General features: G+C 42.7%; 1 protein-coding gene across 1 annotated transcript in view; it reads right to left on the reverse strand.

The window, feature by feature from the left end:
* The window catches only part of slc25a13 (solute carrier family 25 member 13), a 46,685-nt gene that overhangs the window by 5,075 nt on the left and 15,706 nt on the right, over positions 1-25,904 (reverse strand). The window contains exons 6-15 of the mRNA XM_080484397.1: positions 25,090-25,236; positions 22,971-23,109; positions 19,560-19,653; positions 18,112-18,196; positions 15,530-15,614; positions 13,676-13,834; positions 11,872-11,924; positions 10,852-10,932; positions 6,442-6,582; positions 2,686-2,824 (exon numbers count right to left, since the gene is read on the reverse strand). Of these exons, the coding sequence (XP_080340523.1) occupies positions 2,686-2,824; positions 6,442-6,582; positions 10,852-10,932; positions 11,872-11,924; positions 13,676-13,834; positions 15,530-15,614; positions 18,112-18,196; positions 19,560-19,653; positions 22,971-23,109; positions 25,090-25,236 (1,123 nt within the window). The remainder of the gene's footprint in view (positions 1-2,685; positions 2,825-6,441; positions 6,583-10,851; positions 10,933-11,871; positions 11,925-13,675; positions 13,835-15,529; positions 15,615-18,111; positions 18,197-19,559; positions 19,654-22,970; positions 23,110-25,089; positions 25,237-25,904) is intronic.

Below are 25,904 nucleotides of genomic sequence, written 5' to 3' on the forward strand. Positions count from 1 at the left end.
TTCTATATTATGTTCATGATCAGGGTTTTACTTTACAGTGAATTTCTCATGTTGGGCCCTCTCATGTATCTTAATGGAATGAGCCTCAATATTGTAGCTGAACTATTATATGAAATCATATGAGATTGTGAACATGTCACTAAAAGAACATCTCATGACTGTTTTCATATTTACAAGGACTCTAGAAGTTGTTAAGCTACTCCACATTATGTTTACATTAAGTATTGTAATCAGTTTTGTGTATAGGGCATAGTCGATGTGTTCATTTTCCATCATCAGAAAACAACACGCTCATCATGTATCCAATTTCCATCTGACCAGCTCGCAGGTTTCTTGATCGTTTCCTCTGTTGCATTTTTGTTTTCATGTCTGGACACGGACTGCAAACTGCAGATCAGCACAAAGCGAAGCAGTAAATTCAAGAAGTTCAGCAGAAGATATTAAAGCTCCTGGTCTGGAAACAGTTCATGATCCTCTGGACAGTCTCTGTGAGAATACCAGGAAAATTTCCCTTCTTCATCATTTTTCACAGGAAGAGTGGACGTGAGTTGAGGATGTCCCACACTATGTTCTTTACCTAGTGGCTTGCTAAATAATGCAGTACAAACTGAGCGTGTAATTCAATTTCCTGTGCTGACTCTAAAACATTAATTGCCAGAATGCTGCTACCGCTGATAAATATAAGCGAAAGAGGGATGATAAATGTGTCGAAGTAATGAAAAAGAATACAGAAGTCATGAGGCTCGTTTCAGTGTGGGAGCCGAGGCTGCCAGTCTTGTGGTGAGAAAGTGGAGTTAAAAAAAAGAGGGAGGGAGGCAGGATTTATGATTTTTCCGTGTTGTGCTGTGCCTCTGCGTCTAAAAAAGAGCACATCTACGAGAATTCAAAACAAATATTAAATCTTTTATGCAAATGTTTGAAAGATTTTTCCATTTGCAGAGTTGTGATCGGTGCCTTCCTAAAGGACGGATGTCGTATTACAACTATGCATTGGATAAATCAAATTTTTGTGCCGTGGATACAGTTGTTCAGTCACCAGAGAATGCTTTGCTCCTTCTGCTCTTCATGGAATGAGTAAACTTCAGGCCAGGCAATGCTGTTCACCCTGTTTCCGAGCGATGTGAACATGCAGAAAGTATGCACACATGTTATTGTCTGTATCCGTGTTTGCATGTTTTTTGGCGTGTCTGACCAGTACACTGTATGAGGATTGGAAAGCCTTCCTGCTGCCTGGCTGCCATGCATCTGAGGCGCTTCCCTACAGCACGACTCCAAAACCCCAGTCCCCAATCACAGTGCAGCGCTCTAATTAGCAGCTACCGCCATGGAGCCTGCGGTCAGAGGGAGCACGGCTTCCAAATTCTCTGCTCTGCTACTGTTACTGCAGGCCTGCGGAGGTCTAAGGAAAAGGGTGAGACCTGCTCTCACACTCTTTCAAAGCAAGGCCCGACCGAAAGATTTTATTACACCAACGTCATAACTCGACGCAGTGCATCAGTAACTGGAGCTTTCTCTTGGAATGGCTTGACACGTCACAGGACAAAATGCTGTTTTTCAAGTTATGGAAAAACACAACATAGATTACCTTCCAAAAAGGGATTTAACTGTGTGGACAAACCATAAGAACCCTAAAAAAAAAACAAAAAAAAAAAAACATAAAGAAGCTACCACTGTGAGAGCTATACATATCTAAATGACTGCAACTATCAAAATATAAACAAACTCAAAGGTATTTCCACAATACAACATTAAACCAGTATGCCTGCTTTACATTACTACTTAAAGCTACGGTACTTATAGAAATAAAGCCACAGATTAATTGTCTGGCTTCATGTCTATAAACCATGTGAACAATATTTTCAAAAAAAGCCCAAATGTTTCAGTCAAACACTCACTTTACAAAATAGGGATTCGACACCTAAATGATTTGACTGTCATCCAGTCCCTCGCTAGTTAGCAAAAGGAATGTCAGTCAGTTGAAACCTTTTGAGCCATTCGTCAGTCCTCCTCCACATGGCAGTGATCGAGCAGATTGCAGGCTGGTAGCAGCGTCAGCCACACTCAGGCCAATGTGACACCCTTTACTCTGAGACGCTGTCATCCTGCCTGGCCTCATCGCAAAAAAAGACCTCACAAGGTATGTTTCCAGTGTTTGGAATGTAAAACATACTGCTACTGTATGAGCCCCGCAGCTCATTAACTTGACGGCAGGCGCGCTTACGTGATGCACCTGAATGCATCACTCAAAGCAGTCATCTACGAAGCGGCGTTTTAACTTTACAGCCTATTATTTTCAGGAATACATTTCTGAAAACTGTATTTCTGAAGACCGCATCTGAGCCGGTGCACGGCGCGCCCCTGTTGAGTTTGCGCTCTGGGCAGCAGCCAATGTTTATGCTGAAACAAATTGTCATGAACGAGTTGTCTGGAATCGCGTGGACGAGTTGTCCGGGGTTGCAGTTTTGTGGACGAGTTGTCCGTTCACCTTCTTTTCTACCCGCTTGTCATGCAATCTTTTACATAAACGAAGTGGACCATGCAAACACACCTCGCTCTTGAACAAACATGGAGCACTGTGGTGGGTTTACTACTGAGTTTTTCATGTCTGTAACGAAGACCTTGTAACTCAGTTTGTTATTCAGTTTAAGGTTTTTCTGTACAGGAAGAGTTCATGAACCACTTTACCTGCTAGAGCTCCTGCAAACAGCATCTTCCCCGGCCCTATCCTGCCATCCTCATCAGAAAAGTACGCCTTGGTGTGGGCATAGCAAGGGAAGTAGATTGCAGAGAAGGGGATGTCCCGCAGAAAACAAGCCTTGGAACCCTACAAAGACAGAAAGACAGTGGCAGTGAGGATACTTTTGACCACAACACTTTTACAGCTTGGGCTTTCCGAGCGTGAAAACAAAGATAACAACACACAAAACAGAGAACAAAGAACAAAAAGAAAGAGCGAAGGAGCTCAAGGGAGTCAAAATCTTGATTTCTGGCTCTTGTCTGGAAAGATTGATTGCTGTTTCTCGCCACAAAATGAAACTCTTCACAAATCAGACATTCACTGATGTGCCTGCCAATAAAAGTACTTCCAAAAGACTCCTGGAACTTTTGAGGCTGAGTGAAATATTGACCACAACAAGGCATATAAATCATTTCTCTACATATGCAAACGATCCGTGTCCTCAGCAGCAGGTGACGAGAGGGAGGTGGGGGTGGGCGGGTGGGGCTCCGAAGCAAAGCCATCACGAAAAGAAGAAAGAGAGGGAAAAGCTGAGGAAGACAGACAGACTGGCTGAAGAAGATGGCTCCTTGTCTGCCACAGTAAACAACACTATATCATCAAGCATATAAGGTTTCCTGCTGTATTTCAAACCTGCTGGCTCAGTGCCAGCTTTTTGACACAGCAAGTACAGTCAACAGAAGGCGTTTAAAGAGCGGGTCAGAGTCTCCTTGTTTTGGACAGGCTCCATTTAACTCCTATGGGATAATCCTTTGGTTACTCACACTCTCTCTCTTCCCCTCTCTCTCTCTCTCTCGCACACACACACACACACACACACACAATTGTCAGATACCTGGGCTATCTCTTTCCCTCTGTCTTACCTGTGGCACTTCATGTCTGCCTGTCCCTCCTGGCTGGGGCCCGAGCGGCTGCTGAAAGCTCGGAGATTCTATCGTGGCAGGACAGACAGGCAGCGTCATGGGGACTGAGATTGGGAGCTTTAATATCAGGGTGCTGCTGTTGGGTCGGGTAATGCACTTGCTGAGCAGAGCCGGAAAACAAGTGCGTAAACATTGCAATAAATCCCCTTTTCACCACGACGAATTGCAGAATGTATCTTGTTTCTTCATCTATAAAACGAAAGACCCTGTTGTTAAATAGTTGTGCACGCACAACTGGGGTGATATCGCTTCAGTGGCAGCCCTGTGAGGAATGGTGGCGCTAGAGCGTCAGCCACCCCACCAACCGGTATCTCCACCAGCGGAGGGTGAGCGTCAGGATAATTACCCTGACAAAGGCAGCTCTGTGCCTGGGTGCAGCCCCTCCGGAGCCAGCCCGTCTGGGACTTGCAGGCTGGAGCTCGTCTCCTCCCCGCCTCCCCTCCACCCGCTCTTCCACCGCCAACTCTGCTACCACTTTCTCAATGCATTCTGTCTCCTTTCCGCGCGAGGAGACGAACACAATCAAGTATGTGCGCAGATGCAGTCATTTTGGCAACCCCGCAGCTCAGCGGCATTCCCACAGACAGGTGAATGGAGACAGCAGTTATGGCGACACAGCCCTGAATTACCAGGAGCGAGCAGACAAACCACACAAACACAGCAACGGGTGGGCAGGTAGACGCAGACAAGAGGAGGCTCCACATTCCACTACAGCCTTGTTAACAGAGCCTACAGGTTTACATGCAGGTTGTCTTTGCTGACAGGTGACCACAGCAGCCGACACTTACACGCTCGTACTCTCATTCAGGGTCACAATCAAGCCCTGCATACCTTTTTTTAAAAAAAAAAAAGAAAAAACAACAACAACAAAAAAAGAAATCAATGTAATCATCTTATTTAAGTAAAACAGGAGTAATTAAAACAACCACAGGTATCAGCCTGACATTTTCACAGTTGATTGTGTTTAGAGTTGAAGCAGAATCTCTCCTGCCAAGCCTTGTTAGGACTTATTTATGTAATTCAATTAGACATGCTCCATTTCACCCTGAAGGCTAATGTCCTTGTCAAGCCAGTTAAGTTGCTCATGTTAGCGGTAGCCACAGCTTGTTCATTGATTCCTGCTGCTCTTCTGTCAAACTGGAAGCAACAGAAACACAGTTTGTGGCTGCGCTCCAGTTAGAGGTCTTCCATTCTTATCAGAGTAATAATCATTAAAGCCTGACAATACACTTTAAAACATGGCAATGTTGTTATGTAATCATTCACGCTTGCTTTACAGTGTGTTGGGCATGTAATATCACACAAACCTAATATGTTCTAACGGTGCACTGTAATTTTTAGTCCTGTGCCATTGAAAAATGCCAATTATGGCAATTAAGGTTAAATACGGCTTTTAGCATAAATTGTACCTTTTCTTGTTCTCAAACACACACAACATGGAAGTATTGATTTAAATGATAGCCCATGCGAGCTAAGGTAATCTGTATAATTGAACAACAGTTAATAGGAAAATCACATATTACTTAATCACAACAGTGATGAGAAATAATGGATTGTTGTGAAGTTGCGAGGCTGATGAATGTACAAAAGAACCGACATGGCCATTTGCTAATTAATCAAGCAGTAATAAATCAAACTTGAAATCAAATTTGATTTCTCTTGAATGTCTCCTCTCCGACTCCCCAGTCATGTTTTCTGTCTTGTCATTTGAATGCTTTGTTAAAGTCAGATATGTGTTTCTATAAGCATGATTTGTTAAGTTTGCTCAAAGAAAGAGTCTGCTTCTAGCTTGCTACTAAACTAACATAACTTAGTCGTACAAAGACATATCATACTTTTACAAACGCCTGCTGATTACAACCACAGCAGAACAATATAAATGTGTTGTGTATTTACTGCGTTCAGTGGAGTTTCATTAGTGTTCGTGTGCGGTTTGTTTTACTTTATTGTAAAATAAAAATGAACAAATACAACAGTATGCATGAATACCAGAGTAGATTTCTTATCTGCACATTTTATATTTTTAATATAAGAGTCGAAACAATACTTTGTTCCAATGTAACGGAACGCTTCCATAAATACTCTCAGCAAAAAAATCACAGCTATTATTCTAGATTGTTTGACACAAAGGGCATGAATACCTAACTGATCGAAAATAAATACATCATATCAATCCAGTTTCCAATAATGTTATCATAGTTCATAAACCGACAATGAATGCAAGATATTCACTATCAGTTCCAACAATGTTGTTGCTGTATAGCTTTTTTTAAACAATCCTCAGCCTTCCAGTTTTCGCTCAGGACAAAGAAACCCTGAGTTATGGACAAATCTGGAGTACTGGAAAAAAGTTTAGCAAAATCCACCTTTAAAATCCAGCTGATTTGTAGACACACGCAAATCCAGGTATGCACACATATTACACACAAACAAATTGAATTACACACAAACTTTGTTGCACACATAAATCCCAGTGCAGTGGATTTGGAGCTGAATGTAAAAGCAGAGGACAGACTTTTTTGTGACATACTCTGCAGGTCATATTCCTGTACTTTGCAGACCTTCACTCTTGCATTATCAGTAACTTGTGTATTCTCTGCATATAAAACCAGTGTTATTCCTTCATTACTTGAACAGTTAAAAATTGCCATTAGACAACAAACAAACTGGGTTTTACCAGATTAAATAGCCAGGACAAAGGAAATAATTAGCAAAAAAGAATTTACTGTCCAGTTCCATTATGTGTGCTGATGTACACATGCACCTCTCACATAGTCCCACCTTGTAAAGTCCAAAGAAGCCGAGGTCCCTGATGACAGACAGCGCACTGACCCTCGGCCCCGTGGTGATCTCTCCTGCCACCTGCAGACGGATCTTTACGATCTCCAGAGGGTTTGTGAAGATCACCTGAGATCCACCAGCCTGAAAGACATGCAAAAACAAAGGAAAAGTAGTGAATACATTTCTCCAAGAGAATAAAAAGGTATCTCTATCCCATATAAACGTGACCTCTTACTTTAATTGCTCCTAAAAAAAAGTAATTTCAATGTCTGTGTTCTGTTCAGATTTATTTGCTGCCTCAGGGCAACTTCAAACTCCTCAATTCAACTTGAAATTTTAATTTACAAAACACCAATTTCATAAAGGAAAAGACCAAATGTGAAGTTTGACCTACTTGTACGGAAATTACAAGTGACGTCACTTAATGTTGCAACCTCAGCAACAAGGTTGAAAACAAACATGCAGAGAGGAGGGAGAGGGAGAGGAGGAGGAGGAGAGTATATGAGAGAGTACCAGGAAATCCAGCTGATGCAGTCAAGTCTGTCAGCTGTTTGTCTTCATCAAACAGACCCCGCGGGGACTCTGACTTCTCTTTTTCTCTCTAACCTTGCTTCACATCATCCTCCAAACCTGTACTTGTGAGGGGAGGCGAACAACAACACCTCTGCAAGTTGAGGCTGGTTTCTTCGCCTATTTTTTCTGGTCAGCAGGGCTTTCAAGTATAAGAGGTAGCTGCTGTGATAGAGCTGCAGAAAGACAAATAGTTAACTGTGCCGTCCAGGAAGATGACTGCCTTTCCAGAAGGCTTCTGGATACTAAGAAATGTGTACACAGATTTTATTGACTCATACTTTGGATTTTTCCTTTATTGTTCCTCTCTCTGAATGTCTTTCCAGTATTTTCTCTTCCTGTTTCTTGCTTTGACCTCCTGCTAAATGATCCCTCTCATCTTCTCCAATTTTGTCAGCCCCTTGCTCCCGTTGCCAGTGGTTACCGTAACTACACGCAATTAGATAGCAATCGGTTGCCATGACACCATTTCTGTCTTAAATAGGCCTGGTCTGTTTGTTGTTTTCTCTGCCTTCATCTCACTCATTCATTTGCCTTGTTATGAATGATGGATTGTATTCGCCGTCTCATGCCTTACGGGAAGGCATCAAATCTGCAACACAGGGCAGCTTCTTACCAAAAATCTCCCACTTTTAAGTGTTACCATATATTGCCTAAGAGAAGAGAGGGAGGGGAAAGAGATTATAATCGTCTCATTGAAGGTGTGTGCAGCCGCTTTTTAAATAAAACAAAGTACAGAGGGCCACAACTTTCCCTCCAGACCTCGACAAGAGGCTGTGAATAGCAAGAAGGCTGTTGCTGCATTGCTGCTCCATCCCACAGCTAACTCTTTATGACTTGTTTTATGGAAATAACCTAGTTGATTACATGCTGGCTAATAGCACAAGCATTAAGAGGCAAGTGGCTCGGGCCCTTAGCGGTGCTGGCTGCTTCAATTGGACTCTAATGAGACTACAGATGGAGGAGATGCTGTTTATGCAAGACGAGTTAACAAAAAAATATATATATATCTAATAACAATTAGACCTGAACTCATGGCTGACGCTGCTTTTGGTACTGTTCAACATCAAAGCGCTGAGTAACTATGAAAGATAACTGTAAAACTGTACATCCGGGATCAGACGAAGAGGGAGGCATCCAGAAAAAAAAGGGAATCACACAAATAAACAGAGTGTGCTAATGAGAAAGAAACAAGAGAGAGGAGCAGTCAAAACAAGAGAAGTGAGGGAAGGTCAAGACAGAGGCTGAGAGGTTGAGGCTTGTGATTACGGAGTGACAGCGTTGGCGGTTCTCTGATGATTCCCAGGTAATTACAAGGCAAGGTGATCTGTGGAAACCTGGGATGTCAGCACTTTATGCACGCATCGCAGCTCCTAACTTGTGCGTGTGCATGCGTCAGAGTGCATGCTGCAAAAACAGCTTTGTAAAGCTTCATCTCGACAAAGTACTCATGTAAAGTCATACAAGAGATTAGCACCGGCTAAAAACATTAACCACCTGCCACAGATAATAATCACACTTTCATTTGTGGCTGGGTGTGTATGTGTTAGTTCCCCTGATGTTTACATAAGTCTAATCAGGCCCGAATAAGGAACCCATTAAAAACAAACTTGCATACTGAAAATACATTTACAACAAAGCGTTACTATACTTTGGCCTGCAGTCCTAACCCCACTCCTGCTTGTATAAATGATCCAGTAAATACTTTGTGTTACTTAAGTCTCCAAAGTCATGCCGGTACCTGCCAGATAAGCATCCAGCCAGCTCAGTAAGCGGAGCATGCCATTCTCACCAAATAATCATTAGAAACTGGCAACCCACACTGGATGTTAATGGTGCTGAGCCACAGGTTTAGAGTAAGAGTAGGTGAACCATAGAAAGGAGTGTACCTAAGAGTGATAAGAGAAGAGTGCCACGAAACACCATTTTGCAGGTGATAAAGAGATTTCTTTTTGGGAGATATGCAACTTTACTTGACAGAGCACAATCTTATGCGATGGCAATTTCCCTGTTCTCTCTTTCTTTCTCCCTCTCTCCTTCCCTTTCTTTCTTGTGCTTTATAGACTGTGGATGTGAGGCTGACACTGTGGTCCAAACCAACACTTTCACAGCTACCAAATGATATAAACAGATTTCATGTGCTGTGGCTGGAGCCTCGCTAAAACAGGGTTCAGGAGGGTTTGACGTGTGTGTGTGGGTGTGTGTGTGTGTGTGTGTGTGTGTGTGTGTGTGTGTGTGTGTGTGTGTGTGTGTGTGTGTGTGTGTGTGTGTGTGTGTGTGTGTGTGTGTGTGTGTACGATAAAGTGGCAGGCAGAGTGCAGTGCCAGCACTAACACCGGGGCCCCAGCCAGGATGAAAGGAGCTGTCATGACGGCTCATGGAGGAAAAGAGGAAAAATCCATCCATCCGCACTCTCCTCTACATTTATCCTCTCCCCTCTCTCTCTCTGTCTGTAATGTTTCTGCTTTTCAATTCATATTGGTTGTATAAAAAAAGGGGGAAAAAAAAGCTGTCGCTGTTTTTCACACCGGGGACAGCGCAGAACATTTTATGAGTGTATTTGCCTCTCTGTCGCAGCTATGCTTTTTCCATTTCACCCTTTGACAAAACTGAATTTACAATCCAGATTTAAGTCACAGCCTATGCACTGTGCCACTACATTTCTGAAACATATTCCCAGAACTAATAAGGTCAATTGAATGTGCCTGAGTGGAGCTAAACCCATAATGACTTGTGTATCCTGAAATACTTTGCTTTAGTGATCAGCATCAAAAGAAGGTAGAGTGAAAGACCTTCTTTCATTTGCTCAGGCTAAGGCTGCCAGCCTCGGAGGACTCGCAGCGCGTGCGTGCGTGCGTTCGTGTGTGTGTGTGTGTGTGTGTGTGTGTGTGTGTGTGTGTGCGTGTTTCCATGTGTTGGGGGTCGACTGTGACAGCCCAGTGATCAAAACCTATGATGGGAGGGGAGCAGGTAACTCACGAGCTGCAGACAGGGGGGCTCAGGTAGCAGCTGCTGTCAATCTTGCTCTCCTCCTTTAAAGCGTTTGTGCGTATGTGCATGCACCTGTATGCTCTCCAGTTTGTTGTATGTGCACACACTCTCACGAGAAGGTACAGTATGTGCGTGCTTGCTCTTTCATGTGCGATCTCTACAAGTTCCATCAACAAACAACTTCGGCTGGACTCCAAACAAGTCCACGTCTGTCTGTCCAAACAGTCAAAGGGGCAGCACTCAAGAGAACAGGTCAACACCGTTAAGAGATATAAGCTGCCTTCATACTGTACACATTGTTTGTGTACTGAGCAGCATCACTTCAACGCAGAGCACTCCGAAGAGCCGAGATGAGAAAAGAAGGTCGAGGAGGCAGAGATTTCACATGCAAAAACATCAGATGTTAACATGGAAGAGATCAGCGTGTGAGAGTTTTAAACAAGACGTTCATTCTGCTGATGGGATTAATAATAAACAATAAGATATGATGAGATAACATTCAGTACTGTCGTAGTAATCATCCATAAACTCTCACATAAAGAGACCAACATCATAATGATATGGGGTGTCATTATGTTGATACTATATGTCTTACAATGTCATTTTATTTCCATCCTAACAATACAATTCTCTTTTTATAACCGGTGGCGGAAGTGAAGGTCATTATTGATGCAACATCCACATAAACATGACATGATATTGTTATTAACATGATGCAACAGTTATACAATTCACTGCATTTTGAACATTTGAACGGCAACTCCTGACCTTACTCTCCAGGTCATTTGCTTAGAAGTCAAAGTCTCGCTGTGAAACAGGAAGAACGAACCATCTAAAGTTCAAACTTACACATCCACCAGCCAGGATCTCAGCGGGCAGAGGGACCGTGCCATCCTTCTGTCGAGTCTTTCCTCGCACAAAGTCGTTCACCTGGAGACATGAAGTGAGGATTTCAGACCAAGATTGAACTGCACATCAATAAAAGTAACTGTAATGCTCCATCAGACTATGGTGGTTAACTAAGGCATTCAAACAACATACAGATATTGAAAATAAGATGTCTTGCAACTTCAGAAAATGTATTAGCAAAGTTAGAATTGGAAAGCCAAAAAACATCTAAAAAAAACAAAAAAACAAGTAACTGTGGGACAGTGCCATCTTTATTATTGGATAACCCTCTCTTCTTGTAAAAAGTCTCAACATTTCTGGAAAGTGAAGAGACCAGCGGAGAAATTCCTTTAGCTTCGCTAAAACATTCATACATCAGCTCATCCATGCATCCTCTATATGCTTTATCCACCTTTGAATGATGGCATTCTCCATAAGTGATGGAATCTTCAAAGCGTATTTTAAATTGAGAAACTTTGGGGAACCTCCTTCAATTACGACTTCAAAGACTCTGCCTCTCTAAATTGCTCTCGTTATATTACTGATTTGTCCCAGCACTTTTTTTTTTTTTTGTTCCACTCACTTTTTCAGCCATTACTTGCTCCTGTCCCAACTTTTTTGAGAAGTAATCAAAAGTAATCAAACTAAAAATGAGAGGATATTTCTACTGAAAAGCTACAATGTCTTTCATCAACCACTGATACGTTGTTAAAGTTTTGTTGTTTTTGTTTTCATGAAAAGAAAATGTGTTCATTAAAATTGCAAATCAATGCATCATGGCTGATTTTCTGAACCAGGATTGTACATGGAAGCTAAACACATTATGTACACGTATTTAACAGGTTGTCTATTTATGCATTGTGTGCACTGTCACATGATCGTACCTCCATTTACAAGATTTAAGTGAAGAAAAAGCTTTGTAGATGTGTGTCTGTGTGAATGTGCGTGCATGTGTCTGCATGCTTTCCAACAGTGACTTACTGTGAGCTTTATGGCTTTCTCGGGCGCCACACCCAGTAGCTGTGGTACCAGACCTATCATTAGGAAACGACGAGATGATTAGAAAAAAACTGCGTTGTGGTACCCCCTACTCTCTCTCCCTCACACACACACACGCACGCACACACACGTGCACACGCACGCACACACACACACACACACACACACACACACGTATATACATACACCACTTCCAAACACTCCACATCAAGTGTGGCTTCCCGCTGCATGCGTCCGACCATGCAGGATCCCCCAGACGCTAATGAAATCTATTGATGTGGAGTGTGGGGACATCAGAGTAGCGACACGAGAGCGAGAGGAACAAGGGGCAAAGAGAGGATCTAGGGAGCGAAACGGCTTCCCAGAATAGGAAAAAGGGCAGAGTATAAAACAAACCAACCAAAACTTTACGCAGACCTCAATTACTACCCAGACTTGGACAAAAATAAACAAAAATAATCACAACGGAGCACAATGAAACTTGGCCCCCTACCCAGTTCCAAGGCAAGAAGCACACCCACAATGATTTCTCCCTAGTAACAAATAATAATGAATAATAATGATTGAGCAGTGTGTGTGTGTGTGTGTGTAGTCACAGCTATCCTATATTCAATTTGGAACATGGAAAAAGGATGTTTTTGGACCTCATACAAGATGTTGTGATTTAAGTCCACGTTCTTCCCACAGCCAACTCGTTGAAAGCACTCTAAACTTATATTACATAACTATAGTTTGGCAGCCAGGTTACCTGTCTGGCGATCTACCTGGAGCCGGAGCTGTCTGTCTCTGCGTCTGTGAAGCCACTTCACTTTTGATAGCCTTTGTGTTTCCCACAGAAACTCAAGCATTCAAGGTTCCTCTTGGGAGCCCAGTTCTGTCAATCAAAATCATGGGATTTTGAAAAGGCCCCGCCATTGTTCCAGGGGACCTCTTTTCAGTTCTTTCTTTAATCTGACCCCAACAATACCCACACAGACACACTAACTGCAGTTTCTGAGGACAAGGCAGGTAGTCATTACTGATGTCTTGCCCTGGTATGTATGTACCTGCATGCCCAAGTAGTCCCCTGCATGCCTTCATACCTGTGCGTCTGCTCAGTGTCTATGATGTGTTTGTATGAGTGTGTAGGTCTAGACGTGCGACATCACTACATCGTGACACAGGCCTGAAGGTATGTGGCTTTGCGTGTGACGTTCATTGTCCTGCTCTCAAAGTCCCCAGCCAGCCAGTAATCACTTCAAAGAAGACAGGTCAACAGAGAGGTGAACCCACACCGCCCTCCTGCCCACCCTACACTTTTCTTCTCCTCTCGCTTCCCTTCTCTTTTATTGTCCCAACCACTTCATTCTTTTCTTTTTTTTGTAGTTCCTTCTCATCTCAGCTTCTTTTTCCAAAAAACATGTTTGATGCATTTGACTGTTTGTAAGTTGTTGTTTTTACCCCCTAAAAGCTGTTTGCAAATACAAATCTGTGAATCGATTGAGTTCATTTCAGTATATGTTGGATGTTACAAATCCAAAATGGAATGCTTCCTACAAGCTGAGAAACAACATTCAGAAGTGCTGGTGATGGATGCACTGTAGTGAACTGTTAACTGACATCCAATCCAGTGTGGGCCACATAACAGTCACTATCGTTCTATTTTCATAAAGAAAAAATGCTGCGAGGAATCCTTATAAAAAATATCAGCAATTACATAGTGTGGAACCATAATACACAGCTATTTGTGGAGAGCTTCCAACAATGAATAACAACCACTGGATGTCTTTCTTTGATGCATACTGACCTCTGTAAAGGCCGAAGAAGCTCTCGTAACGTACCACCTTCTTAAAGCAGTCAAAGCTGTTCTTGTACATGAGCTCTTCAACCAGGGAGCCACTGGTTCTCTGGTTCTGCATCCGAGTCTTCACCAGATCGATGGGGTACACTGCCGTGGCACCCACAGCTACACCGAACAAAGACATTTATTTCAATACAAGTCACAGGTTATGGTGATGGGTTTTGCTCATTTCAATGTCAACGTTATATGCACAGATAAGCACGTTCCTCTTTGAGAATATTGTACTATTGGTAGGGACTTAAACAGTTAGTTCCCCAATTCAGAACCACAGTAGACAGAATATTCACTGAAATATTCAGCGTAAAGGAGACACTAAACCTTGCAAAAGAACACCTTGTACAGTTGTTCTTAAAAGGAATGGACAAGTGAAAAATTTAACAATGAACTTGGAAGGCACAAACAATTTTGTCAAAAACCAGACAGAACAAAACACAGCTCAGAGTTGATATTTTTGTCTCGTTGTTACAGTTGGATATTTGAGCTTTGCGGTGGAGAGTGACGTATCACTTAGTTAGTAGTAAGCGATGGACCTGCGAGAAATCTTGAGATCAGATCGTGGACCAATTTGACCCTTACAAGTACGAGTTCAGCAGTCAAATCGATGACTGAGTTACAGTCAGCTGCTCGCCACAGAAAGTCATTGCATCTTGCACTGTAGCCATTCCAGTTGCATGTTATTATTATCATTATTTCATTACTGAAAAGAAATGAACATCATTTTAGGAAATGATCAATCTTGTTACTATCAAAAATGTATTCAAACCGTTTCAAAACATTTCTTGAAAGCAATTTGGGAGCTAAAAAGGCCATAAATCAAGATGACATGACATAAAATTGAAACGTTTGCCTTACATGAAGCCAAACAGTTTCATGAAGCTGTTAGGAAATTGTGATTATGCTAAACGAAAAATAAAACTCATTAACATGTGGCTAACATCAGTTTATATTTATTTGTGACAATATAAGAGCAAACAGAGCTGTTTCTGTGCTTCATGAAGACAACAAATTTAATTCACATCACTTTTAATGTGTTTTAGGTACAGAAAAGAATTTAAATACATGCATAGATGAGAAATATTGTTAAGGTAATTTAGATTAAGAAACCCTTCGGGGAAAGTAAGCAGAGAAGTAAGAGGATGAAGGGAATCTGTGAGATAATGTTAAAAAAAAAAAAGATGTATATGTGTTTTGAGTCGCAGTGTCGTGGACCTGTCATGCGGACACAAACAAAAAGAACCGACCCGAGGCGACCGACTTAATTAGAGAGGGGATGAAAAAGAAGAAGGGATGGCAGACCCACACCTCCTTATTAAGCTGTCTCTCTCAGGATAGAGGGAGGAGGAGAAGGGAGGAATCAAGGAAGGAAGGAGAAGGAGAAAAACCGTGGGGTGTCTGGAGCCAAATACAAGGCCTCAGCCCCACCCGTCACCTGTCACCCCCACCCTCATCATCTATCTTCTGATCACTCACACAGGTACAAAGGAACACACAACAGAGGTTTCCCAGGGCACGCACAGAGGCATGGGACAGGACAGGGGAGGGAGATAGAGGGAGATAGAGGGAGAGAGATTGAGCGAGAACAAGAAAGAGATTGAACACTTCTTTCTTCAAAAACAGGAGTGACTGTTGTTCTTCTAAGGACAGGGAAAGGCAATAGAGGGGCCATTGTCCTCTCTCTCACCATATTCTTATGAGGACAGCACAGGGCTGGAGGGGGCAGGTAGGCAGGCGAGCAGGTAGGCGAGTGGGTGGGTTGGAGGGGTGAAGGTATGCAGGGAGCCAATGGGGTGTGACTCTTACCCCCTGCCACTGAGCCAAGAGTGAATCTGTAGAGCGACTCTGCCACCTGGACAAGGACAGGGCGGGAGCCGTCACTGCCCAATTGCTGCTCGCACAGACAGGAAAAGAGACAATATAAATATTAGTACATGAGTGGAAGACAGTAAACTTGGACAGTTACACAGAGAGTATATAGAGAGAGTTGGCAGTGGACAAACCAAGGCTTTCATTATTCATTGCTTTCTGTGAAATTACTCCATGCCATGTATCTGTGATTCCAGTAAGGAGATTGACTCTCCTGTCTGAGTTTGCATGTTCTCCCCAGGTTTGTTTTGCTACTCCAGTTTCCTCTGTCCAAAAAACGTGTTTCAATTACCTTGAATTCAATGTGTGTGTGTGTGTATATATATATATATATATGGATTCACCCAAGAGTTTTGAATTCAGAACTAGAACACAAGATTTGTTCTGAAGTTGTGAGCAATTGTATCAAGAGAAGAAAACTCAACCATTTAATCTAACATTGTCATTTTTAAGTGGACCCGGTTGAGTTTTGGGAACGTACACAGTGTAGTAGGGTAAATGTGTACTTGACAATCGTAGCGTAATTCAATCTAAAACAAATGCACCAAGATTGGCCTGAAGAAGTGCGCTGTGGCGTGATAGCAACTGCACCAGGAAGGGCTTTGTGTACTCACAAGGTTTGAGCTAAAAAGGCACCTGAAAGTCTGATGAGCTGTGTACTACGGCTTTCCTAACGGAGCAAATCGCAGATGATCAAACATGGTGAGGGAAAATGCCGAGCACCACGGCCATACCTGGAGCCACAGAGATTTACCGCATCATCATTTTGTGTGCTGATGCCTTCATAAACAACTATCAACCACTCACAGGGACAATAACGCGAATGTGTTCAGTCAAAGCCTCATAGAAAGAGGCTTCAATCACTGTGTGGAACATATCCACAGAAAAGCCACCAAAAAACGGTGCAGAATGTAGAAACATCCAATATTGTCTCAATGAAAAATGTCTGTGGTTCAATGAGCCGCACAAAAACTTGGGGAACAAGTAGCTAAGTCGACATGTTTAGTAGTCATGGAAACCCGATGCTCCACCAGTTTGTGCAGATGGTATTTGTACCAGAGCGTGAATCCTGATCACCACTAAAATGCATGAAAGCACCCAAATTGACTTTATTCAAAATTCTTAATCTGAGCTGGAAAATGTTTGTTGTAGTTTCTGTTCTGGACTACAATCAATAGCAGAGAAAGTCATCTGTGCTTGTTAAATCTACTTCATACCGCTCTGGATATTATTTAAACCTAAACATGAAATCAAAGTATATTGACTCAGAAAACAGCAGATTGAAGCCAGTCACCTGCCCTTCACAATGTACCTGTTGCCTTGTTTGGTCTCCCAGGACCTGGCCTCTAAGACCCTGAAAGGTGAGAGGAGGAAGTTTCCAGTGTGTGTGTGTGGATGGGTGGGTGAAAGGGGGGATGGGAGTTACAAGAACAGGTCCACCTGTCAGCGCAAACCCCCACTCACCCCACACAACTCTTTTCAACTCCATCCTCCACACTCGCCTGCCTGAGGACCGATTAAACGTAGCAGTACTGTCAGAACATTTCAGGGAGATGGAGGGAAGGAGTTAACAGAAAATATAAAGAGAGAGAGAGAGAGAGCGAGAGAGAGAGAGGTAGACTGAAAAAAATGAAGTGTAGATGGAGAGTAGTAGCAACAGATGAGGAGAGAGAGCTCAAGTTAGCTGGCGGACAGCCCCAAAGCTCAAACCACAAGGGCCTAAAGTGGCTCATTGTGGTGGGACTGGCGTCTGTGTATTGCTGGGCCCCTTTGCTTTCTCCCCTTTGGCCCCAGTCTGCTCCAACATGGCCAGGCCAAGCGTTCACTGTAACACTGGAACCCACCATGCAATACAACTCGGAACAAACTGTCTGAGTTAAAAAAAAAAAAAAAGTTCTCTGCTCATCTGTCTGGCTGGCCGTTCATCTTTCTTACTTTCCTTTGTTACAAATTGCTCTTGTTAGCTAGCTATTATTTGCAACTTGAAGCATGTTTTACTTTCATTAGGTTTTGAGGATGGCTCTCCTTGTCTTTATTTCCACAGATTTATGAGTTTTGTGTGTAAGTTGTTTTTTTGTTTTTTTTTAATGACCGCATTTCAGAGGCCTGGTAGTGTTTTCTCTCACAAAAGTCTATGATGGGAAGTTACTTCAGCAAAACTTGGTCTGAACCTTGGGGTGAACTCAGGAAAATGAGAAGGGCTGATGAGTACTGACTGAGAAAACTTTCCACTTTAAACCAGCTCAAATGGGTTGGTCCGTTTAGTTTGTTTTCCCATTTTAATTCAGAACGTCTCTAAATCATTGTCTCTGTGTATTTACCGTGAGATTCAAGACAAATACTGGAAACAAAACAAATTTGGATGATTAATCGCATGCAATCACAGGATATCTTTATCATTAATCATAAATCTTCATTAATGCAGTGCCATTTAGCCCGAGAAAATGCACGGAGAAGGAAAAGGGCTGCCAAGATGGAAGAGGAAACCTCACACATCAACACGGTTTCATACTCTGTACCTGTCTCTGGACCTCGGCCAAGTTGTAGGGCAGGGCGCCTTCCTCCAGCGGTGCAATTTTCTCAATGTCCACTAAACCAACACGTCTGGGGAAGAGAAAGAGACAGGAGAGAGTGAGAAGTTTCAAATAACTCTCAGGGGATTATAATATTTCATCCATGAATCACCAAGTGTGTGACCTTTGCATGCTGAGGCTGTAAGTCTACAGTTACTTCAAGTTTATAGATACTCTGCCATCGTTCCATGTGAAAACATTGCGGCGTTCGCAAATCCAGACCTGTGCTTGGCATGACTGAAGACAACCAATACAAAGTAACTGAAAACTTTATTCCTCAATGACTTCATCCAAGTACAACAAAGTCATTTAATCTTTGGATGTCTTTCCATTGCACCTTTTTGACGGTCCCACAATTCCCAGGCTTGCAGGACAGGGAATGCCAAATTCAGCCCCCCACACACACCCCACCCTTCCTCTGAATATTGGGGCTATTATCTCTCACATCTCCAATCAAGGGGAGTGGAGAGAGCTATTAAAGTATCCCATTGCCCAGAAATAATAATCAGGTGGTGTCTCATGCTGGGGTTAGAAATTATGAACACACTGGTTGGACTGCGAGGCAGACGCAAAGGAAGTGGAGGAATGTGAGACATATACAGTTTGTTTTGTGCCAGGGATTACAAGTGCTGGAATTGCCCCTTTTTTTAATAGATAAATGGGAGTTTTGGGGTGATTCTCTGGCACTTGATGCACATCTGATTCATTTGATCGATTGCAAAAGTTGCACTTTTAGTGGGAAGCTTGTAATTGTGTTTCACTACACAACTCTGACTGATTCAAACGCATGGATTCAGTTGTCATTTACTGTTATTTCATACTGTTCCACCACAGCCGCTATTCCTATTATCTCATTGTTGTCGCTGTTACCATTGTTCACTCATGTATCATACTTCTTACTATACATACTTCTTACAGAGGGTGTTAAGAATATATTTTAATAAGGATTCCATAATATTTGGATATTATGCAATAATATGTGGTCTAGAGGTTTCGAGAAGCGGGCTTGTGTTCAGAAGTTCCTCGGTTCAAATCCCACTACCGAAAGATTAGCCGCTTGGGTCTTTGAGTAAGGCTATTGATCCCCAGCAGCTCTACAAGCACTGCACTGTGACAGTCCACTGCTTTCAGTTTGTAGAGTTAAAATTAGCTATAGGTACTATCACGCAGGCATATTTAGGTCGATTGAGCTCACAAGTTTGAACTGAGAGGGTTCCCCTAGTCCGATGAGCGAAGCAAATGACTTGATGAATGATGTGATAGCCATGTTCTGTAAACACCTCATGAAGATGGGCTGTCATTGCAAAACAATGATGTATAAAGGCAAAAGAAAGTGTCCAATCTGTAACCAGATGACTGTGATGCCATTACCAGTAATCACATGACTGTCTTACCCACGAGGCTCCGACAGGTCCGCCAGTAGAAACAGGATGTCAACCTCCATGGGCGTCACCTGGCCAAACCGCTGAGCCGCTATGATGAACTCCTCTGCAAAGAAAGCAAGTTGCTTCAAGTTCTTTGCTTAAACGACGAAAACCACATCTTTGCATCTTTAACCTTTTTAACAGAGTGAAAACCTCTAAGAGACTCATCTGTTTATACGCCACTGCATATCTGTGCTCCGGTCACAGTGGCAGCAAAGTCGGCCATTATTTCCCCAGCCGAGAGCTTTGTCTCCTCGGCTTGAAAACCTGAAGGAGCACAACATGTCCCTCATGCCACATAAAATGTTTTTTTTCTAATTGTGATCTTGGGTGTTTCACAATGACCATCAGGACTATTTTCCTGAATCCCCGTCAACAGGCTCACGTCAAAGCAAAGAGACTGTGTCTTCCTTGGAAGCTGCTCCCGAATTTCTGAGATGCCAACTCAAAGCTCGTGATCATGGGGGAGAGTTGTGGAATGTAAATTGACAGGTGAATGGAGAGCCCTGCTTTGAGGCCCAGTTCAGTTTTCACCTTGAGAGAGCAGGATTACATCCCCATCACAGCAGACAGGACAACAATCTACCTGTCCAGCTCATGTTCAAATAAGGCTTCACTTGTAAGCAACTCCAGAGATATTTCCAACTATGGGCTCTTGAGTCAATAACTGCAGTGGAAGATAAAATGGAACCTTTTTTTGGCTTAAAATTTATTTGGATGTGCTGGCAAAAAACACAAAAATAAATAGGCAAACCATATTGAAATTGCGTTGCCACCAAACCAGATAAGCTCAACTGATTGGCTGTAACTCAGAGTTCCATTGAGATCAATTAAACAGAGCATGAAACAGCCTATTTCAGGTGAGAATTTGCTTGGTAAGTGTACAGGAATTAAGAGACAAGGAGCGACCAAAGCTCAACGTTTTCTGAGAGCAGCCACTACAAAAAGCCATATCCACTGAGAAATAAGAAAATCTAATATATAAGTGGTATTGTTGTCAATAATGGAATACATTTCTTCAGGACCGATTTTATGCTAGATTTGCTCTTCAACATCTGTCACTCTGTGGCTTGGTTTTTCCTTACAAGTAAAAAAATGACAATGTTACAAAAACAGAATAAAATATGGCCATGGAGCGTTATGGATTTAAAGAGGTCTTTGAGACAGCTTTAGCATGTAGTAACTTAAGACCTCGTCCATTGTTGAGTGAAAAATGAACAGGTTGACTGTAGGTTGGCTTACAGTGGAGGAGTCAGCATTGTTTGACCTGCTTTATTCAAAGAGCAGCAGGCAGGGGTTGCGACAAAGTCGTCCTACACTGGAGCCATTCACCCCGCCGAGGCTCAGCTTACCCCTGAGGCATGCTCTCTTTCACTCTCACTCACATACACACACGTCCGTGGGTACATGCAGGTAATGCTCACAAGCATGTGAGACAGCAAACTTACACAAGAGAGCAAACTCCCACATAAACATACAAACACAGCCAGCAAACATGTTATGTTTCTATAACTTGTAAGGACTTTATATTTACTCGCATTCACTTACAGAACTCTAAACACAGCTGTACTACTTCACTGGTCTTAAGATATGTCTTCCCCTAAAAATCAGTTCATTTCTTTCTCAGATGAGGCCTTTCAATTTATTCCCAAATATTAGGGTGCAATGTTTCAGGTCCCCACCAGTATGGAAGAAGAAGGCCACACAGACCCGCCAGGGGAGACATTGGTCACAATGGTGATAATCTGTCCATTACTAACCCTGAAATAAGCAATTTGCTATTACCTGTTTCTGTGTAAAGTGACATAATCACTATGTTATAGTGTCTCACAAAAATGCATTATTACCATCTAACATTCGAATAACTCCAGTGGTCAGTCAGTTGTTAAATATCTAATCACTGTGTTTATATTTTCACACAATCCTTTGCAACGGCCATAAACTGGCTTTGCTCGTTGGTTTTGAGAGTATCTAACAAAGATGCCATGTCTATTAATGTGTATACAGCGCACTTCACCACACACGATCTGAACCTGTTCAATAAACATAAGCAGTCATGGTCTGCCATGTGGTGCCAGCCTGCTGGCTTAGTAACAGGCATATTGTACAAAGGTCTTCTGTGCATGCACACACACGGGCGCTCGTACACTCAAGCGCTCAGCTTTGTGTAGGCGTTAAGAACTGTAATTGTGTCTCCAAGGCAAAACAGTGGCCTTGTTGCGCATAAGGAATCAATCAACATTATTTCACATCTGTGCATGCTTGGCTGTGTCAGTGTATTTGCATACATGTTTGAAATGCTACAGAGCAGTCTGTTGCACATTGCGCGCGCGCACACACGCACACACACACACACACACACACACACACACACACACACACACACACACAACTTAGTGAGTGATAGACTGGGAAGTCACTGGTGGTGGTGTTGTGGAGGTCTGTAAGGATACAGGCCACCGCGGGTCGAGCCAAGCCCAGAGTTCAGTTGCCCATGGTGGAAGCAACCTGGAGGATTGTAGGAGTTCTTGGGCTCAAGATTGTGTATGATCCCCTTATAAGTTTTCAGATAGCATCGTAAGGCCCCGAGCCATGTGAACAGGGGTTACAATAGTTTTTTAAAGATAACCTGTAGAGGAGATGGGAGTCAGAAACCAAGAGATGACTAATGGAAAAAAAAAATAAAAAAATGCGAGAGAGCCATCTGGGCTGCCTGCCAAGTGTTGAGGAAAAGAATGAGAGGCGGCAAGTGGGGCAAGAAAGTGAGGAAGATAAGGATTTAAAGCAGGGACACAGAGAGATATAAAATGATGTCCTCAGGAAAACAAAGGCTGTTGGTTTTATAGATAGATAGATAGATAGATAGATAGATAGATAGATAGATAGATAGATAGATAGATAGATAGATAGATAGATAGATAGATAGATAGATAGATAGATAGATAGATAGATAGATAGATAGATAGATATGTTGTATCTACATAAGAAATACTATATTTATAGTTTCTTTTTAGAGGAATCAAACCCCTTGTTCAAAAACTGTGAACTAAACTCCACTAATCAATGCCAGGATGTGCAATAGACAACATCAGCTCGATCAGGGATTTAGGGGAATGCAGCGAGCTGGGTCTGATCCAGCGTGTCCATTTGAACGCTACTGGGAAGTAGGAAAAAACCCAACAAAAACAAGTTCCATTTGTGTTATCAACATGCAACATCGCTGCTTGTAATCCAGGATCGTATGACTTTTGGTGCCTACATTTTTTTATATGATGTTGCATGTATACTGTTTTTCTGCAATGAGCAACTAGGTTTTGACTCTCATGATCTATATGCCTCTGTGAAGGAGTTTGTACAGTAGGTGTTTTTGGCCCTAATTACCTTTGGTGACTTCTACACCCCGACGGTGGCCAGCCAGCGTGCTGTAGATCTTTCTTATCAGCTCCATGTTGTTCAGCAGTGAGTTGAAGCCATTGAAGTAAGAGAAACTGACCTGATGAGATGTGCTGCCCCCTGCAACCTGGCAAAGTGGGAAAAGGGATCATTCAACAGGGCAACAGAGAAACCTACATACATAAATAACAGGTCAGGAGGAACTTCTGACGAACTCCAGTTAATCAGCAATCCTCCTCTCAAACCATCTCTCTATAGGGAGAAATAAAGTTCTTTCAACCACTACTTTTTTCCATCACACGGTGCTCACTCACAGGGAGTTTAATTAACTTTCTTTATGAGGTGGAGGAAACAGTAAAGAAAAAAAACAGAAAGTAGAAAAAAGGTAAGGACTTAAAAATAGATGCTGGGCTCTCAATGGCATTCCAGACAGCCTACAAAGTCTTTTATGTAAACCATGATCCCATCTTTATCCAATGGGTCTCAAACTGTTATACAGAGGCAGCTCTAAATTGTTTTTATTAAAAAACAAAATTTTCTGAAAGTATATTTCATGAACGCCACTGCCTGTCTTAGATTGTTTAGGTCAGAGCATTAGTCGTGCCTTCAGGCTAGAGCCAATAGAAAATTTGAGCGTCCTTTCACTAGATGGCACTGTTTGCTTTACAGACACGGTGAGAATTGCTGCTTGAAGCTCACTGCTTCTGCCAAGACAGGGAAGCTCTGGTTTGGGTGAAACTGCCCTGACAGAAAGACACTTTACACTTTTGTATCTGTTCATATCTGTGAGCCTATAGACACGGATCTTCCCACGATATCCAAGACAAGAGTCTTTTACAGACGGCAAGAGGAGAACAATATTTTGGTGAAAAGAATGTGGCGCTGATCATTTACCATGTTTGGTGAGTGGATTAAAGGTTTCACTGTTTGTGCTCTGCCACAATGCTGTCTTTAATGTGTCCGCTGTGCTTTATGAGGGTTCGGAAAGATATATGTTTGTTTGTGTGTGAGTGCATGTGCATGTGTGTGTGTGTTTGTGTGTGTACGAGTGTGCGTGACAGAGTTTACCAACAGCACACACCAAGATGTCTGGTCGGTGAGGTAAACACAGCAGAGAAAATGACAGAGTTTACAAGGTGTTTATGAAATGGGGCAAGACATGGATACAGACACAAGACGCACACACGCACAACAAAAACACTAACACACATAAAGACAAGAGGAGACACACAAAAAAGACCAACATCTCAGTGCTCAAAACAAATGGAGCACACACCTAGACACACATGCGCACACATGACCAGACGCACAGAGATGATGGACTGTAAAGCTCCAGTCTCCATCTATCTCTGTCTCTATCTTCCCATTCAGCTGGCCTGCTTGGCTTTGACACTGCCAGAGAGGTTAGATTTAATGACACGTTGGGAGAGAGACAGAGACATGGGGGAGGGAGGGAGAGAAAGAGCAGCAGTTGAGAGAGAGATGGAGAGGAAAAAAATTAAAAGGAAGGAAGAGGCGAGAGGACAGATGGGCGGTAACAGAAAAGGTACAGGGAAAAAAGAATGAGGAAAAGAGAAATCCGCTGTTTTGTTGTGGGAGTGTGAGAAAAAACGGTAAGGATAAAAGATGAGAAATATAGTGACTTAACCTCTTTAATGGAAAACACTTTAATAAAAGACTGCTAGGCTTGTTAGCTGAATTCAGAATCCACATTTGTTTGATATTCCTGATGCAAAATTCTTTCTGAAATTAATGTGCGTGGATGATCTTATAGTCCACATTTTCATTGGTTTGTTCAATATACACTGGTTTGCTATACGTATAACAAGATTGTAAAAAGTAAATATTGTAGAGATATAAATCCAAATTAACATAAAATTGGAACTAAGGTGTAACAGTTTACTTTAACTTATCATCTCGGTCCATCTGACACACAGCAAACCATTTCTGACATGCCATATTATGATCTAGTGCCATGGCTGCTGGGTGACAGCAAAACTACTGCTTCACTCTTTTAACCACGCACACTTTGGCTCGGCAGTTTAATAAATAGATAGAAAAACCACGGAGCCAAACAAAAAAAAAATAAAAAAACACCCAAACCCACCGCAACAAGGCATTCCTCTACAAAGGGTGTGAGCATGTGAGGCCGAATTGTAACCATGATGTCCCTGAAGTCCAGCGCGGAGATGGAGCCACTGTGGGCTTGGTCCCGCTGGATGAAAGCTTGTCGTGCATGTTCCAGCTGCATCTCCTGTGGAGCGGAGAGGCAAAAAAGAAAGAAGGGTAGCCTAGGTGTTAGATCACGTAATAAAAGGACATTATTATACACATATGTGAACCATACACCTCGTTGCGTTGCCTTTATAAATTAGAAATCCACACACATAAACACACAGGCATAAAAATATAGTATGTGCTTTGATGGGCCCCCACAGTGCCGTGACAACCCCCCCCCCCCCCCACTCTCTCAGTTACAGGGGAACCAGTGTTCAGTCAGGCTTCGGCAGCAGCTTGCCTACTGTGTGGCGCCGCTTGGGCTTTTCACACTCTCCCCAAATCCACATTAAACTCGCTCGAGGGAGAAACAAACGAAAACACACACACATATAACATGTGGCCATGCACGCGCGGGCAGGCCAGGTAATCACCCAACTGCTCACTTTGTCTCTCTTCGTGCAACCAACCAACCAACACACACACACACACACACACACACACACACACACACACACACACACACACACACACACACACACACACACACACACACACACACACACACACACACACACACACACACACACACACACACACACACACACACACACACACACACACACACACACACACACACGAAAGGTCCACTGGGACGACAGCAGGTTGCGGTGGGGACAGATCCCACAAGGCCTTTGAAATTAG

This window comes from Lipophrys pholis, assembly GCF_963383615.2.
Source record: "Lipophrys pholis genome assembly, chromosome: 17".
Taxonomy (NCBI): domain Eukaryota; kingdom Metazoa; phylum Chordata; class Actinopteri; order Blenniiformes; family Blenniidae; genus Lipophrys; species Lipophrys pholis.